Source organism: Rhinatrema bivittatum, chromosome 1 (assembly GCF_901001135.1).
Source record: "Rhinatrema bivittatum chromosome 1, aRhiBiv1.1, whole genome shotgun sequence".
Taxonomy (NCBI): Eukaryota; Metazoa; Chordata; class Amphibia; order Gymnophiona; family Rhinatrematidae; genus Rhinatrema; species Rhinatrema bivittatum.
Genome location: NC_042615.1, coordinates 531,022,421 through 531,040,727, shown reverse-complemented (window position 1 = coordinate 531,040,727; position 18,307 = coordinate 531,022,421). Strand labels below are relative to the sequence as shown.

The following is an 18,307-nucleotide window of genomic DNA, read 5'->3' as shown; positions in this document are numbered from 1 at the left end:
TATAAACTGGGCAAATACATTATTTTTGTTTTTTTAGCTAGCATACAGTTTCATGAAGGTATCCAGTCCACATTGAGGTCCACTCTTTCTCGAGTTTTTTGGAAAAGGGACACAGGAGTGTAGACAGGATTCTTTAATTGATATGGTTTGCAGAATAGGAAGATAGTTCATTCCACCAATCTTCAGCAGCGAGTCAAGCAGCTGGAGTATGGCAACTATGAAGGTGCAGCCCAGCTCTAGCTGGTCCAATGCCTCAAAGAAAACTATCACCATCTGCAAGGGACTGCCCGAAAAACTGTAAGCTCACAGATTAACACACTGCATTACACATTTGAGTACTCAACTGTTCAAATTCAAATCCAGAGCTATGGTATACATTAGGAACACTAAGATACTACCGCACCTATTTGAAGAATCTTATATTGATTCATCTGAAAGGCATAAAGAAATAAGTTCAGAGAAAAGAATCAGAAAGTATAAAGTCAATTCTGCTAAAGATTGAAAAGGTTTTGTATGCAATACTTAGCTAACAGGCTGATTCAGTAAAGTCCGCGGGAGAGCGGACGAACGCCCGCTCTCCCGGTGCGCGCGATTCAGTATTCAAATTAGGTGGTGCGGTAGAAACAGGCAAAAGAAGGCGCTAGGGACACTAGCGCGTCCATAGCGCCTCCTTTTAGCCCGGAGCGGCGGCTGTTAGCGGGTTTGACAGCCGACGCTCAATTTTGCCGGCGTCGGTTCTCGAGCCTGCTGACAGCCACGGGCTCGGAAACCAGACACCGGCAAAATTGAGCATCTGGTTTTCGGCCCGACAGCCGCCAGCCCATTAAAAAAATGTTTTTCTTTTTATTTAACTTTTTTTATTCTTCGGGACCTCCGACTTAATATCGCCATGACATTAAGTCGGGACCTCCGACTTAATATCGCCATGATATTAAGTCGGAGGGTGCACAGAAAAGCAGTTTTTACTGCTTTTCTGTGCACTTTCCCAGTGCTGGCAGAAACTAGCGCCTACCTTTGGGTAGGCACTAATTTCTTAAAGTAAAATGTGCAGCTTGGCTGCACATTTTACTTACTGTATCCCGCGGGCATACCTAATAGGGCCATCAACATGCATTTGCATGTTGAGGGCGCTATTAGGTGCCGCGGGTTGGACATGCGTTTTCCTCCCCTTACTGAATAACTGGTAAGGGAAAACGCGCATCCAAGGGCGCACTGTACTGTATCAGCCTGATTGTGCACCATATTCTGAGGTTCCTGTAAGATAGAAGGAATAGGATGATAAATGCTACTTAGATCAGAGTCTGGATTGTTACCTTTCAAAAAAAATAGGAAAGTAGGGTTAAGAGCATTGCTTTAAGATAGTAGCCAGTAAGAGGAGTAAATGAGTGGTTAGATCAGTGGGCTACAAACAAGAGGAAGTAGGGTTCAAATTCCCCTGCCACTCCTTGTGACTTTGGGCAAATTACTTTCCCTTTTATTGTACCAGGTACAGACTGAGATTGTGAGCCTTGTAGGGTCAGGGAAATACCTACAGTATGTGAATATAATCCAGTTTCTTGTGACCTGGTTTGGCCTCTGTTGGAAACAGGAGGTTTCCAACAGAGGGTCCATCTGGGCTTGATGGACCCTTGGACTGACCCAGCAATGCAATTTCTTATGTTCTTATGTTCTTACAAAAGCAGAACATAAATAAAACACGATTCAGTCACTTTTTCTCAGGTGCTTTCTGTTTATTCATTTCATTCTAACAGCATTAGGCAGCGTGAAATAAAGTTGTGTTGTATTTATTTAATGTCTGGTTCTTGCTACAGATACACACATACCATCCTCTGACCTACAATGGAGAACATTTTTGTTTATATGTCCTCCTGTCTACTTGCAGGAGATTCTTGGCAGGGTGGGATTACCCGCTACGTAAACTACCCTACAGAGAGGTGGAATTACCAGGAAAGGTGATATAGCATTTCCTGTATTGTGTTTACAAGAGAAAAGCTACACCACTATTAACATCTTACTCCTTGGCACTGTAATAGGTAATGTTGCCCTATGGTGACCAGATCACAATACCTCTTTATTGGTCCATGATAAGAATGTACCTTGAGTACTGGGTGCAGATCTGGTTACCCATCTCAAAAAGGACATAGCGGAACTAGAAAAGATGCAGAGGTCAAATATAATTTATTTATTTATTGGGGTTTTTAATATCGGTGTTTGGAAAATACTGTCACATCAGTTTACAATTGTAAAAAAATGATAAAGGAGATAGAATGGTTTCTCTTTGAAGAGAAGCTACACAGGTTAGGGCTGTCTTGGAAAATACACAGGTTTAGAAAATCATGAGTCGGGGCAGAACCGGTAAATAAAGGACAGATCTACTTTCTGAGATCTGCCATGCACATGTGACCCGGACTGGTAACTGCTGGAAAGAGGATGGTGGACTCAGTGGACCATGGTCTGACCCAGCATGGTCCACTAAGCCCACTATCCTCGCTCTCTCTAGCCTTTCATGGATTTATGTTCTTATGGAAATTCAGAACAATTCAGGAACGTAAGATTTTGAAGTTAAAAGAATCAAACACTTTAGTAGTTACATAAAATGACTTAATAGAGACATGAATTTTTAAAACTGGCTATCAGCATAGTTCCCTCCAAGCTTTTGGAGCATCGCTCACAGATTTTTTACATAAACGCTCACATAAACTTTTCTTTGGGCTCTATACAGAAATGCAATGCTAATACTGGCACTCAAAAATTGTTAGTTTAAAACAATTGTTGCTCACACAAAAAAAAATTTGCACACATCTAGTCACTCCTTGAAGGGAGCAAGCCTAACAGACATAATTTTAGGCTTCTCTATCACCTTATCATTCTGCTAGCACATCAAGTGCTATCCCCCTCCTTTTCCCCCCCATTCATATCATACCACCATTTTAATGTAATATGTAATTCACTTTTATATTCAGGCAACATCATCTTTTGCTCTGACTTGCTCATTTTGTTTTGAGCTGCGGAAAGTAGTCAAGAAATGGATTTAGTCCAATAAAACGGCAGCATCGTATATTATTTGTTTATTGACCGTCATTTCCACACATTCAAGTATATTAACACAGCTGTCTGGAAACCAGAATAAGAGACCAGATCCAAGGGAAGAGAAGGGGGCCGGGCAGCCAGAGAGACTGCTTGAGCTGCACCGCTCCTTCGAAGTGACCGAGACAAACGGTGACGTCATTCGGCATTATCCGCGTTTATAATAGAATGCCGCGGGACGAACGCCTCCTGCGTTTCCCTCCCCCCTCACAACCACGTGCTGACGCGCTCCATAGTGTCAAAGGTTAGAATGTTTGAATCTCCATGGCAACGCGACGCTTCCCCTCCCCCCCCCTCCCCCGGCTGACAGCGGCGCCAGGAGCCGGAGGGAGCCCGGAATCCGTCGCCGGCTGCTACAGCCGTGGTTGCAGCCACAAAGCTGCACAAGAAGCCATTAGGCGCGGGCGCCAAAGAAATGCCTCTGAAAGTGGTGGTGGATCTGACCATCCACGCGGTAAGAACAGTTCTCCCTCCACTCTGCTCTTCATATTGAGATACCCGGGCAGGGCTGCCCGCTTGCAGGCGATGAGTTTTGCAGGGACCGCTCGAGTTTTGCACCACGCTTGCACTAATGAATAGGAAGAGCAGCAGGGTTCACAGATTAAACTGGAACTACAAAAAGCCCTGAAGTGCTTAGGTCAACTTCCTCCGGCCTCATTGCTGCCACGACCCCTTCTTATTTCCGGGATGGCAGCGCTCCGGTAATGTCACCGCTCAGCCGGCCTGAACCCCATCAGCAGCAGTAGGAGCCTCTGCAACTTCTGCCACTGTTCTCCGGCACATCCCAGTTGAGCTGCAGTCATGCCAGCAGCAGCAGCGTGCGCCTGTTGCTCCTCTTCAACTGGCATGATAAAATCCACAGCGGAGGTGGTGAGCAGACCTTCTGCCGTTGCTGCTCACTCTGTCCTGCCGCTAGTCCCTATTATCACTATGCCATGGCAGCAACCCAGGGCGTTATTTCAAGAATCAGGGCAGCCCTGAACCCTCCTAATCCTCCTCTCACTTCCATCCATTCCATGTCGAATGTGGACACAATGTATATGATCGAAGACCATGTATATGAATGCTGCCTGTAAACCGTTGTGATCTTCTTTTGGAATGACGGTGTATAAGACAACTAAATAAATAACATAGATAAAACCTAAACCTTAACAGCACTAATTTTGTCCAGCAATGATGACCATCCCTTCACCTGCACTATGTGCTGCCCTCAACCCTGATTTGTACATAAGTACTGGCTGGCACCAGTGGGCATCCCAAAGGGCATGATACCTACAACATTAGGTAATTAATTAAATACAATTAATTTTTTGGTGTATCCTGGTCACACTAGCTGCCATCTCTCGCACTACTGTTGAGAGAGGGGAAATGGCCAGTGCTCCAATATGAATATCTGTGAGCTAGTGTGTGTATAAGTAAGTTGCATTCTAAAAATTGCAAGAGTCACTGTCCAGTCAAGAAGGGGCGCCATCTCAAGGCCCAAATTATCTTCCTGCTCTGTCAGAACCATTGGTGTTCGTTATTGTTTGGGTAACGTGAACATGGCAACCCTCACCCCACCCTCTCACTCGCCCATGGAGGCTCCTGTGACTGAACTCTGCTGCCAGGTTCCATATGCCTAAGAAGTGGCTGCATACCCCATGACAAAATGAAATTGTGAAACTTGCAGGGGACCTGGACTGCATGAATCATGTCATGTAAAAGCCAAACTGTTCTGTGGATCAGAAAAGGCTAGCATGCTGCAGTTTAATCTCCATTTCTCCGTATTTTGGAGTTTACAATACACAGAGTTATTTGTATTGGGAAGAAGGACTAGTAATGCTACCAAGGAACAAGGGAAAACAAATTTAAAAGTGTTTGGGGTGAATGCAAGTTAAATAATCCTAAAAAGGGAGATCAGAGGCCTGAGAGATTCAGCAGTTAGAATCTGGAGAACAGACTAAACAGGCATCCAAGTTACTTGGTCATAATCTTCTACAATATAGTTAGTTGTGTTTCTATTTAAATTGTAGTAATAATTTGTGATGTATCTATGCAAGTGTATTTACATATTCAGATTCATTTCTGATAATTATATCTGCAAAGTCAATGTAAATTTTTGTCCTGCATTTTGACCTTTTTGGAGGCAAGTGTCTACTTATTCAGGAATGCCAAGTTGGCCATCCTAATTCCCAGGGATAGCAATAGCTTTTTCTAGTCTACTTGGCTAATAATGTTTCATGGACTTCTCCAGGAACTTGCCCAAACCTCTTTTAAACTTTGTTTTGCTAGATGCCTTGAGCACATTCTCTAGCAACAGATTCCACAGCTTGATTGTGTACTGAGTGAAAGGTTATGGCTCCAATGTGAACACACAAAAGTCAGATACTCACTATTAAGGACATAACGACAACAATAATTGAGCAACTTTATGCACATTATAAATTATTTACTTTCATCCTTCCACAACTAATGCTGAATACACATTTATAAATGTTTTCCCAGGCTGGCTGATGGCTCAAACAGAATTGATTCCTGGGTCAGGTCTTGGGTTGATGATGTCCTAGAGGCAGCATTTTTAGCAGCTGGTGGGAGTGAGAGAGGGCAGGAAAAGGAGAAAGGGTTTCTGCCATAATACATGGAAAATGTCAAAAGTTAGAATGTTTGACATTCCGTGGCAAGATTTAAGGCACACGATTGCGGAGTTGCTGAAAGAGCCCTGGCTTATGCCCCCAGCCAAGGATTGCTGCTGCAGTGACTGGGCTGTGGGTGAATTGTGAGGGGATATAAAATCCCAGGTAGTTGCAACTGAAGGCACATAGCACTAGATTCCAGAATCTGTTCCAAACTCGCTGAGCAAAAGAAAACTGTCAGGCTCAAAACAATTATTCTAGAAATGTTTTCCCCATGATGTTGGACCTTTTCCTTTTGCCATTGGATCACAAATCACATCATAAATGGTTTTCTATGTCATTAATGATTGTGTAAATCATAAGAACATAAGAAAATACCATACTGGGTCAGACCAAGGGTCCATCAAGCCCAGCATGCTGTTTCCAACAGTGGCCAATCCAGGCCATAAGAACCTGGCAAGTACCCAAAAACTAAGTCTATTCCATGTTACCATTGCTAATGGCAGTGGCTATTCTCCAAGGGGTTGATTTTCAAAGGGGTATGCGCGTACCCCCCGAAAACCTACCCCAAACACCCCCTGCGATTTTATAAGATACGCGCGGCTATGCGCGTATCTTATAAAATCCAGTGCACGCGTAAATTTATAAAATCTACCCCTAAGTGAACTTAATAGCAGGTAATGGACTTCTCCAAGAACTTATCCAATCCTTTTTTAAAACACAGCTATACTAACTGAACTAACCACATCCTCTGGCAACAAATTCCAGAGTTTAATTGTGCGTTGAGTAAAAAAGAACTTTCTCCGATTAGTTTTAAATGTGCCCCACTCTAACTTCATGGAGTGCCCCCTAGTCTTTCTATTATCTGAAAGAGTAAATAACCGATTCACATCTACCTGTTCTAGACCTCTCATAATTTTAAACATCTCTATCATATCCTCCCTCAACCGTCTCTTCTCCAAGCTGAAAAGTCCTAACCTCTTTAGTCTTTCCTCACAGGGGAGTTGTTCCATTCCCCTTATCATTTTAGTAGCCCTTCTCTGTACCTTCTCCATCGCAATTATATCTTTTTTGAGATGCGGTGACCAGAATTGTACACAGTATTCAAGGTGCGGTCTCACCATGGAGCGATATAGAGGCATTATGACATTTTCCGTTTTATTCACCATTCCCTTTCTAATAATTCCCAACATTCTGCTTGCTTTTTTGACTGCCGCAGCACACTGAACCGACGATTTCAACGTGTTATCCACTATGATGCCTGGATCTCTTTCTTGGGTTGTAGCACCTAATATGGAACCCAACATTGTGTAATTATAGCATGGGTTATTTTTCCCTATATGCATCACCTTGCACTTATCCACATTAAATTTCATCTGCCATTTGGATGCCCAATTTTCCAGTCTCACAAGGTCTTCCTGCAATTTATCACAATCTGCTTGTGATTTAACTACTCTGAACAATTTTGTGTCATCTGCAAATTTGATTATCTCACTCGTATTTCTTTCCAGATCATTTATAAATATATTGAAAAGTAAGGGTCCCAATATAGATCCCTGAGGCACTCCACTGTCCACTCCCTTCCACTGAGAAAATTGTCCATTTAATCCTACTCTCTGTTTCCGGTCTTTTAGCCAGTTTGCAATCCACGAAAGGACATCGCCACCTATCCCATGACTTTTTACTTTTCCTAGAAGCCTCTCATGAGGAACTTTGTCAAACGCCTTCTGAAAATCCAAGTATACTACATCTACCGGTTCACCTTTATCCACATGTTTATTAACTCCTTCAAAAAAGTGAAGCAGATTTGTGACGCAAGACTTGCCCTGGGTAAAGCCATGCTGACTTTGTTCCATTAAACCATGACTTTCTATATGTTCTGTGATTTTGATGTTTAGAACACTTTCCACTATTTTTCCTGGCACTGAAGTCAGGCTAACCGGTCTGTAGTTTCCCGGATCGCCCCTAGAGCCCTTTTTAAATATTGGGGTTACATTTGCTATCCTCCAGTCTTCAGGTACAATGGATGATTTTAATGATAGGTTAAAAATTTTTACTAATAGGTCTGAAATTTCATTTTTTAGTTCCTTCAGAACTCTGGGGTGTATACCATCCGGTCCAGGTGATTTACTACTCTTCAGTTGTCAATCAGGCCTACCACATCTTCTAGGTTCACCGTGATTTGATTCAGTCCATCTGAATCATTACCCATGAAAACCTTCTCCATTACGGGTACCTCTCCAACATCCTCTTCAGTAAACACCGAAGCAAAGAAATCATTTAGTCTTTCCACGATGGCCTTATCTTCTCTAAGTGCCCCTTTAACCCCTCGATCATCTAACGGTCCAACTGACTCCCTCACAGGCTTTCTGCTTCGGATATATTTTAAAAAGATTTTACTGTGAGTTTTTGCCTCTACAGCCAACTTCTTTTCAAATTCTCTTAGACTGTCTTATTAATGTCTTACATTTAACCTGCCAACGTTTATGCTTTATCCTATTTTCTTCTGTTGGATCCTTCTTTCAATTTTTGAATGAAGATCTTTTGGCTAAAATAGCTTCTTTCACCTCCCCTTTTAACCATGCCGGTAATCGTTTTGCCTTCTTTCCACCTTTCTTAATGTGTGGAATACATCTAGACTGTGCTTCTAGAATGGTATTTTTTAACAATGACCACGCCTCTTGGACATTTTTTACTTTTGTAGCTGCTCCTTTTAGTTTTTTTCTAACAATTTTTCTCATTTTATCAAAGTTTCCCTTTTGAAAGTTTAGCACGAGAGCCTTGGATTTGCACACTGTTCCTCTTCCAGTCATTAAATCAAATTTGATCATATTATGATCACTATTGCCAAGCGGCCCCATCACCGTTACCTCTCTCACCAAGTCCTGTACTCCACTGAGAATTAGATCTAAAATTGCTCCCTCTCTCGTCGGTTCCTGAACCAATTGCTCCATAAAGCTATCATTTATTCCATCCAGGAACGTTATCTCTCTAGCGTGTCCCGATGATACATTTACCCAGTCAATACTGGGGTAATTGAAGTCTCCCATTATTACTGCACTACCAATTTGGCTAGCTTCCCTAATTTCTCTTAGCATTTCACTGTCCGTCTCACCATCTTGACCAGGTGGACGGTAGTAAACCCCTATCACTATAGTCTTCCCTGATACACAAGGGATTTCTACCCATAAAGATTCAATTTTGTATTTAGTCTCATGCAGGATGTTTATCCTGTTGGACTCTATGCCATCCCGAACATAAAGCGCCACACCTCCTCCCGGGTGCTCCTCTCTATCATTGCAATATAATTTGTACCCCGGTATAACACTGTCCCATTGGTTATCCTCTTTCCACCATGTCTCTGAGATGCCAATTAAGTCTATGTCATCATTCACTGTTATACATTCTAATTCTCCCATCTTACTTCTTAGACTTCTGGCATTAGCATACAAACATTTCAAAGTTTGTTTTTTGTTTGTATTTTTATTCTGCTTTTTAGTTGATAGGGATAAGTTAGAATTTTTTAGCTCAGGTGAGTTTTTAGTTACAGGCACTTGGACTATTTTTCTAATTATTGGAATCTCACTGTCGGGATGCCCTAATTCTAATGCATCATTAATATCCTTTGAAGATACCTCTCTCCGAACCATGCGCTGCTGAGCGACTGTCGGCTTTCCCCTTTGTTCTAGTTTTAAAGCTGCTCTATCTCCTTTTTAAAGGTTAGCGCCAGCAGTCTGGTTCCACCCTGGTTAAACTGGAGCCCATCCCTTTGGAAGAGACGCCCCCTTCCCCAAAAGGTTCCCCAGTTCCTAACAAAACTGAATCCCTCTTCCTTGCACCATTATCTCATCCACGCATTGAGATTCCGGAGCTCTGCCTGCCTCTGGTGACCTGCGCGTGGAACAGGGAGCATTTCAGAGAATGCTACCCTGGAGGTTCTGGATTTAAGCTTTCTACCTAAGAGCCTAAATTTGGCTTCCAGAACCTCCCTCCCACATTTTCCTATGTCGTTGGTGCCCACATGTACCACGACAGCCAGCTCCTCCCCAGCACTGTCTAAAATCCTATCTAGGTGACGCGTGAGGTCCGCCACCTTCACACCAGGTAGGCATGTTACCAGGTGATCCTCATGCCCACCAGCCACCCAGCTATCTACATTCCTAATAATCGAATCGCCAACTATGACGGCCAACCTAACCCTTCCCTCCTGGGCAGTAGGCCTTGGGGAGATATCCTCAGTGCGAAAGGACAATGCATCACCTGGAGAGCAGGTCCTTGCTACAGGATCCTTTTCTGCTGCACCTGGTTGGTGCTCTCCCATCATGAGACCTTCTTCCTCCAAGGCAGCACCAGGGCTGCCAGTCTGAAGTTGGGACTTGACTACTATGTCCCTGAAGGTCTCATCTATATATCTCTCTGTCTGCCTCAGCTCCTCCAGGTATGCCACTTTAGCCTCCAGAGATCGGACTCGTTCTCTGAGAGCCAGGAGCTCTTTGCATCGCATGCACATGTACAACTTCTCACCGGTGGGTAAAAAATCATACATGTGACACTCTATGCAAAAGAAGTCCCCCTCTTGCTGCTGGACTGCTGCCTTCATCTCAATTTTGATCCGTTCCTAGTTAAGTTTTAGGTTGCTATGGGAGTAGGAATGTGTCTAACATCCTTTAAATGTATTAGTGAATTTAGTATGTGTCTGGTAGTGGCCTACCGGGGTCTGATCGAATTCTCAATAAAGTTTTTGTTGATTTTTTTTTTTTTTTGTGAAAGTGGCACCTGCCTATAAATTAAGGGATGAGCTAGGGGTGGGTAGGCGAGGGGTGGGAGGGTTGGGAAATACAAACAGTCTAACTTCAGTTAGTCAGCCAGTGACTCACTGCTCTCTTGATTAACAAATGTTGGTCCCTATTCAAACCCAATCACACTACCTCAACACCTTTCCAAGGTGAGTAACTGAGCTGAACTCTTCAACTTTTTTACTTAGGTATACACTGCTCCTAGCTTATTTCTAGCTTCTGGCTACTTTTTGTGGGGGGGGGGTTTGTGTGCTTTTTTTTTTTTTCAATACAAACACTCAGTTTGTATTAAATACAAACACTCAGTTCTTTAAAAGTCTGCAGAACACTAGGTTCTGCAGACTTTTAAAAATAAACTTACTACCTACTGCTTACTAGCTACTTTATTGACTGACTATTTAAAAATACAAACAGTCTAACTTGTTTATTCACTGCCTTTCTGACTATTAAAGGCACAAACACACTAAATAATATTCCCAAATAGTTAACTTTGCCCCAATACTTTTAAAAAAGACAATGTCCCAAGCAAAAACTTACTGATTCCTTTCAGCCACCAGCAAGGTGATCCTCTCCTCTCAGTGTTCCCCAGAATATCACATACATTTAGTACCCATTTTCATAATTATATATTCTTAATATGGAAACCTGTGTTACAAGGCATCTTTTGTATCATGCGTGCACACACTTGATGTCACCTGCTCATATAACGGTACACACTTTCATGGTCAAGTGGCTGCATCATTCTGGATGATAGCCATGAGAAAATATTTTGGGCTATCCCCTACCATTTTTCCAGCCATGTAGTGGGTTGGGGCCCTCACCCCAATTCATGTATTTTGTTTCCTGCAATGTAACCAAGCTTTTTGCACCCAATACTGATCTTTTGTTTATCAATTAAAAACAGAAATAGCAGTTTGAGTCTGCCCAATACTACTTTCTTAATATTTGATGGGGGGCCAGAATGAAAGACTGATGTGCATGGATTGGGAGATGGACCTTGGGGTGATAGTGTCTGGCGATTTGAAGGATGTGACGCAATGTGACAAGGCGACAGCTAAAGCCAGAAGAATGCTGGGCTGCATAGGGAGAGGAATAACCAGTAAGAAAAAGGAGGTGATAATCCCCTTGTACAGGTCCTTGGTGAGGTCTCACCTGGAGGACTGTGTTCAGTTCCAGAGATTGTATCTCAAAAAGATAGAGACAGGATAGAGGCAGTCCAGAGAAGGGCGACCAAAATGGTGTGGGGTCTGTATCGGAAGACTTATGAGGAGAGGCTGAAGCATCTGAATATGTACACCATGGAGGAGAGGAGGTGCAGGGGAGATATGATACAGACCTTCAGATACCTGAAAGGTTTCAATGATGCACAAACTTCGAACCTTTTCTGTTGGAAAGGAAACAGTAGAACTAAAGGTCACAAATGAAACTCCAGTGGGGAAAACTCAGATCCAACATCAGGAAATATTTCTTCACAGATAGGGTTGCTTGATGCCTGGAATGCCCTTCCAGAGGTGGTGGTGAAGATGAAAACAGTAAACGAATTCAAGAAGGCATGGGATAAAATTGTGGATCCCTAAAGGTTAGAGGCTGGAAATGAAGAAAAGGGTGCTTGGGGGTAACTTTCATGGAGCGTCAATTACTACTTTTTATCAGAAAGTATGGGATTACTACCATTACTGATTAGTCTTGATGCATTTGGTGCAACTGCAACATCGCTCTCCGCTTCAATGGCGGGGCTGGTGGGGGTAGAAAGTGGAATGCTGGGCTTCAGCTTTTATGGTCTAGGCTAGGGTACTGATATGCAGACATCAGGGGAAAAGCATAGGACTGCTTCTACAGCCAAGACCAAAAGCAAAGCATGAATTTTCAAGCAGTATGTCTGATTTTAAATATTACTACACTTAACATAAGGTAAGCAGCATGGAGTGGCAGTTACTACCCTAATCAGAGACATAGGGATAACCTGCACAGAGCAGCGCTTAATACCTTAGGAAATTTGCTGGGCAGACTGGATGGACCACTTGGTCTTTTTCTGCTGTCATTATCGGTTACTATATTATTATGTTAGTAACTGAAATCTGCCAAAAATTTCTAGTTAAATTTGTGCTTTATTGTTAAATCTCCCTTACCCCCATCTCTCTCCCTATTTCTGTCTCATCCCTAAATGAAGTCTTTACTTCCGTGTTTACTAATGATAATGTTGGGGCGATACCGGTTCTGTAGATGGTATTAAAGGGTGATGAGTCAGACGAACTGAACCAAATCACAGTGAACCTGGAAGATGTAGTAGGCCAGATTGACAAACTGAAGAGTAGCAAATCACTTGGACCAGATGGTATACACTCCAGGGTTCTGAAATAACTCAAAAAATGAAAATTCAGACCTATTAGTAAAAATCTGTAAACTATCATTGAAATCATGCATTGTACCTGAAGACTGGAGGGTGGCCAATGTAACCCCAATATTTAAAAAGGGTTCCAGGGTGATCCAGGAAGCTATAGATCGGTGAGCCAGACTTCAGTGCTAGGAAAAATAGTGGAAACTATTCTAAAGAACAAAATCACAGAACATATAGAGAGACATGGTTTAATGCAGTGGTTCTCAACCCTGTCCTGGGGACCCCTCCAGCCAGTCGGGTTTTTAGGATATCCACAATGAATATGCATGAGAGAAAATTTGCATACACTGCCTCCATAACATGCACATTTTCTCTCATGCATATTCATTGTGGATATCCTGAAAACCCGACTGGCTGGGGGGGGGGGGGCAGGACAGGGTTGAGAACCACTGGTTTAATGAGACACAGCCAACATGGATTTACCCAAGGGAAGTCCTGTCTCACAAATCTACATTTTTTGAAGGGGTTAATAACCATGTGAATGAAGGTGAACCAGTAAATGTAGTGTATTTGCATTTTCAGAAGTCGTTTGATAAAGACTCAAGAGAAGCTTCTAAGAAAACTAAAAAGTCATGGGATGGGAGGCAATGTCTTTTCATGGATTGTAAACTGGTTAAAAGACAAGAAACAGAGAGTAGGATTAAATGGTCAGTTTTCTCAGTGAAAAAAGGTAAACAATGGAGTGCCTCAGGGATCTGTATTTGGACTGGGGGTTTTCAATATATTTATAAATGATCTGGAAAAGGATACGAGTGAGGTAATCAATTTTTGCAGATGACACAAAATTATGCAGAGTAGTTAATTCACATACAGATTGTGATAGATTGCAGGAGGACTTTGCAAGACTGGTAAATTGGGCATCCAAATGGCAGATGAAATTTAATGTGGACAAGTGCAAGGTGATGCATATAGGGAAAAATAATCCATGCTGTAGTTACACAATGTTAGATTTCATATTAGGAGTTACCACCCAGAAAAAAGATTTAGGCATCATAGTTGATAATGCATTGAAATTATTAGAAGGCAATGGTGAATAAAATGGAGAATGTCATAATGCCTCTATATCATTCCATGGTGAGATTGCACCTTGACTATTGTGTGCAATTCTGGTCGCTGCATCTCAAAAAAGATATAGTTGCACTGGAGAAAGTACAGAGAAGGGTGATCAAAATGATAAAGGGCATGTAACGACTTCCCTATGAGGAAAATTTAAAGAGGTTAGAGCTGTTCAGCTTGGAGAAGAGTTGAGGGGGTATTTGATAGAGGTCTATAAAATCCTGAGAGGACTTGAATGGGTAAATGTGACTCAATTATTTACTCTTTCAGATAAGGACTAGAGGGCATTCGATGAAGTTAGCAAGTAGCAAATTTAAAACAAATCAGAGAAATTCTTTTTTACTCAATGTACAATTAAGCTCTGGAATTTGTTGCCAGAGGAAATGGTTAGGGTGGTTAGTGTAGCTGGGTTTAAAAAAGGTTTGAAAAAGTTCCTGGAGAAGTCCATAAACTGCTATTAATCAACATGACATAGAGAATAGTCACTGCTGTTACTGGCATTAGTAGCATGGGATTTATTTAATGTTTGGGTACTTGCCAGGTACTTGTAACCTGGATTGGCCATGTTTGGAAACAGGATACTGGGCTTGATGGACCCTTAGTCTGACCCAATATGGCAATTTATTATGTTCTTAAATACACCCACACGCTGTCTTTCTCCTTCCCATTCTCTGTCTCCTCCCCTCTCCACTCCTAACCCATTAGTGTCTCGCCACCTCCCTTCCCCCACCAGTCTCTCTCTGTCCCCACCCATTCATTAGTCTCTCTCCCCCATTTCTCCCTCCACCTGTCTCTCTCTCTTCCTACCCCTGACCTGGCTTAGTATCTCTCTTCCCCTACCCCTACTAGTCTCTCTCTCTGTCCCTCCACTCCCTCCAGTCTCTTTAGCGGTCTTCCCTCCTCTATAAGTTCGTCTTTCTATTTCTGTCACCTACAACTCTTTTCTTCTCTCTCTGTCCCTCCTACCTCATCAGTCTTTGCCTCTCTCTTCATCCACTTGCACCAGTCTCTGTTCTATCTCACCGCCCCACCACTCATTCACTTTCCCTCCCACTCCCCAAAGTTATCTCTTTCTCTCTCCTTACTGCTGCATTTCTGATTCTCTGACCCACTACTCAGCTCCTAGATGGGCTACTGCTGCTAATGCCCTGTGCAGGATCATTCATGCTTCCGAGTATGTGCACTGTTGCTGTATTGGACTGAGTATTGACCCTGTGATGTATTTTATTTCTGTAACAGAGGTCCTAGGTCTCTTTTAGAAGTCTGGCTGGGGTAGTAAGTATTTTTTCCAGAGTCCTCTCTGAGAAGGACCCAAGTGTCAGAATCTGCTGGAAATATTTCAATCCTGGGGTTACTTTTGCTTTTCTCATTGTTCTCACTGCAATTCATAAACTGAATCCATTCATAATGTTATTTATTTAATTTATTTATTTATTTGTCGAGTTTTATATATCGTCGTTCGGTTTCGCCATCACAACGGTTTACAAAGTTTCAATGTTTAACAGAGAGTTCAAAAAGGTTCATTCCAATGGTTGTCAACATAGAAATACAATCTACAAAGATATTAAAGTTTTATGAACTTAGTTCATAGGATAGATTATACATGTTTCGGATAAATTGTTATGTTATTTTTACATTGGTGCAAAATATTTTAGCTTAGTGTTAATCGGGTTTCAGATCTTTTTTGAAAGTTTTTAAATTTTCTTGTGTTCTTAGTTCTGTTGGGAGGGTGTTCCAGAGTTCAGGGCTTCCTAATGAGATTGCTCTCTTTTGAGTTGAGGTGTGTTGATTAGAGAGAGCAGGAGGAATCTTTAGTAGACCTTTATTTGCAGATCTGAGGTTTCTGTTTGGAGCATGCAGTTTTATGGATGAGCTTAGCCAGTTTGTTTGTTTTTCATATATTATTTTGTGAAGTATGGATAGTATTTTATATTCAATCCTAAATTTTATTGGTAGCCAGTGAAGTGCTATAAGTGTAGGAGTGATGTGATCATGGTTTTTGAATCCAGTGAGTATTCTTGCAGTTGCATTTTGTAGGATTTGGAGTGGTCGGATGCTGTTAAGGAGTAAGTTGAATAGTAGTGAGTTGCAGTAATCTAGGTTGGAGAAGATGAGTGATTGAAGGACTGATCTGAAGTCATTGGGGGAGAGGAAAGGTTTTAATTGACGAAGTGTAAGAAGTTTGTGATATCCATCCTTGATTTTAGTTGTGATGTGGTTCTTGAAGGAGAGTTCTTTGTCAATTATGACTCCAGGTTTGCGTGCATGATTGACCGGAGAGATAGCCACTTTTTGGTTCATTAGGTTGAGTGGTGGTAGTTGGAGGGGTGTTTTTTTTTTTGTCCAGGATTATTATTTCAGTCTTATCGAAATTTAGTACGAGTTTCATGTTGGTTAATAGTTGTTTTATTTTGTTTTGTTTTGTTTAGGTAAGTGGCTGTTTTTTTGTAGGTTTCTTCCAATGAGATGTTTATTGGGATTAATATTTGAATGTCATCTGCGTATATGAAGTGGGTCAGGTTAAGGTTGGAAAGGAAGTGGCATATCGGAAGCAGATAAATGTTGAAGAGTGTTGCTGATAGAGCGGAGCCTTGGGGGATTCCGGTGTCTAAGTTTATTTTTTGATCAGTACTTGGTAGGATGTTTGTGATAGGTATGATGTGAACCATTGTAGGGTTTTTTCTTTTGCACCAATTTCAGATAGTCGTTCAATCATGATAGAGTGGTTTACTGTGTCAAAGGCTGCTGATAGGTCAAGTAGGACTAGAAGGTAGCTTTGTCCATTTTTGAAACCTTTGAGTATGGTGTCGTTTAATGATAGTAGTAATGTCTCTGTGTTCAGTTGTTTCCTGAAGCCAAATTGTATGGGTTGTAGGATGTTGTTTTCTTCAAGGTGGTCACTGAGACGGGAGTGAACGATTTTCTCAATGATTTTGGCAATAAAGGGTAGGTTTGATATGGGTCGGTAGTTCAGTGGGTTTTCTGGATCCATGTTGTTCTTTTTCAGTATGGGTTTGATTATTGCAGATTTTAGGCATTCTGGGTAGTTTCCTTCGGTGAAGGATAGGTTTACAATTTCAGTTATTGTTTTAGTTATTGATGGTTCGATATTTTTTATCGTTGTTATGGGAATGGAGTCAATAGGGTGTTTAGCTGGATTCATTTTTTTAATGATCATTTGGATTTCCAATGAGGATGCTGTCTCAAAGTTGGGCCAACTTAATGTTTGAAAATTTTGTGTTTTTGGATTTGTGATTTGTTGTTGAGGTTGTTATTTATGAGGTTATTTATTTTTTTGTAAAAGAATTCTGCGAAGTCGTTACTTGTGATCTTGGAAGTTGATGATAATTGGTCATCATTGAATGATTTGGTTAGGCTTTTTACTATATTGAACAGCATCTTTGGGTTATGTTGGTATTTGTTTATTTTATTTGAGTAGAATTCTTTTTTTGTTTTGTGGATGAGTTTTTTGTATTCTGCTAGTTGTGCTCTGTATACGTTAAGTAGTGATCTTGATGTATTGTTGTTCCTCTAGGTTTTCTCTTTTTTTCAGAGTTCACGTTTGGTTGCTCTGATGTTGTCATTATACCATTGGTTCTGATGTTTTGGGTTTTTTATTGTTTTCTTTATGATGGGGTTTATCTTATCTGCTACTGTTTTAGTGATAGTGAGCCAGGACAAAGTTGCATTCTCTGCATTTGAAAGGTCTATGTTTGTTAGTTCTGTTTGTAGATTTTCTTGAAATGTTTAGGTGTGAAAAGGTGGTCAGTATGAGAAGGATTTAGGTGGGTTTTTTATTGTAGTAAAGTTACGGTTTGAAAATATATTTGCGTGGATTATAGAGTAGTTCGACTAGGGTATCTTCGTGATTTTTGTTTGGTGGTTCGTCCATATGTCAGTATTTAACAAGATGATGTCAAGTGTGTGACCTGCTTTGTGCGTTGGGACATTAATGATTTGATTAAGGCCTAGTGATGAGAGCGCATCAATGATCGAGGAACATGTGGGGGAGTGGGGGATGGTGTCTATATGTATGTTGAAGTCACCTAAGATGATTATAGGTTTGTTGATAGATAGTTTAGTCAAGAAGAATTCAATAAGTGGTGAGCAGTTCCGATCCAGAGTATTGGGGGGGGGGGGGGGGGGGGCAGTATATCAGGCAGATTTACTTACTGCTGCATTTCTGATTCTCTGACCAACTACTCAGCTCCTAGATGGGATACTGCTGCTAATGCCCTGTGCAGGATCATTCATGCTTCCGAGTATGCGCACTGCTGCTGTATTGGACTGAGTATTGACCCTGTGATGTATTTTATTTCTGTAACAGAGATCCTAGGTCTCTTTTAGAAGTCTGGCTG

The 18,307-nt window shown here is 41.6% G+C and overlaps 1 protein-coding gene across 3 annotated transcripts in view; it reads left to right on the top strand.

The window, feature by feature from the left end:
* The first annotated feature begins 3,380 nt into the window (after positions 1 to 3,380).
* Positions 3,381 to 18,307, top strand: part of SPATA6L (spermatogenesis associated 6 like) — a 183,778-nt gene continuing 168,851 nt past the window's right edge. For all 3 annotated transcript variants that reach the window (XM_029613496.1, XM_029613501.1, XM_029613504.1), the window contains exon 1: positions 3,381 to 3,541. In XM_029613496.1, the coding sequence (XP_029469356.1) occupies positions 3,503 to 3,541 (39 nt within the window). In that variant the 5' untranslated portion in view covers positions 3,381 to 3,502. The remainder of the gene's footprint in view (positions 3,542 to 18,307) is intronic.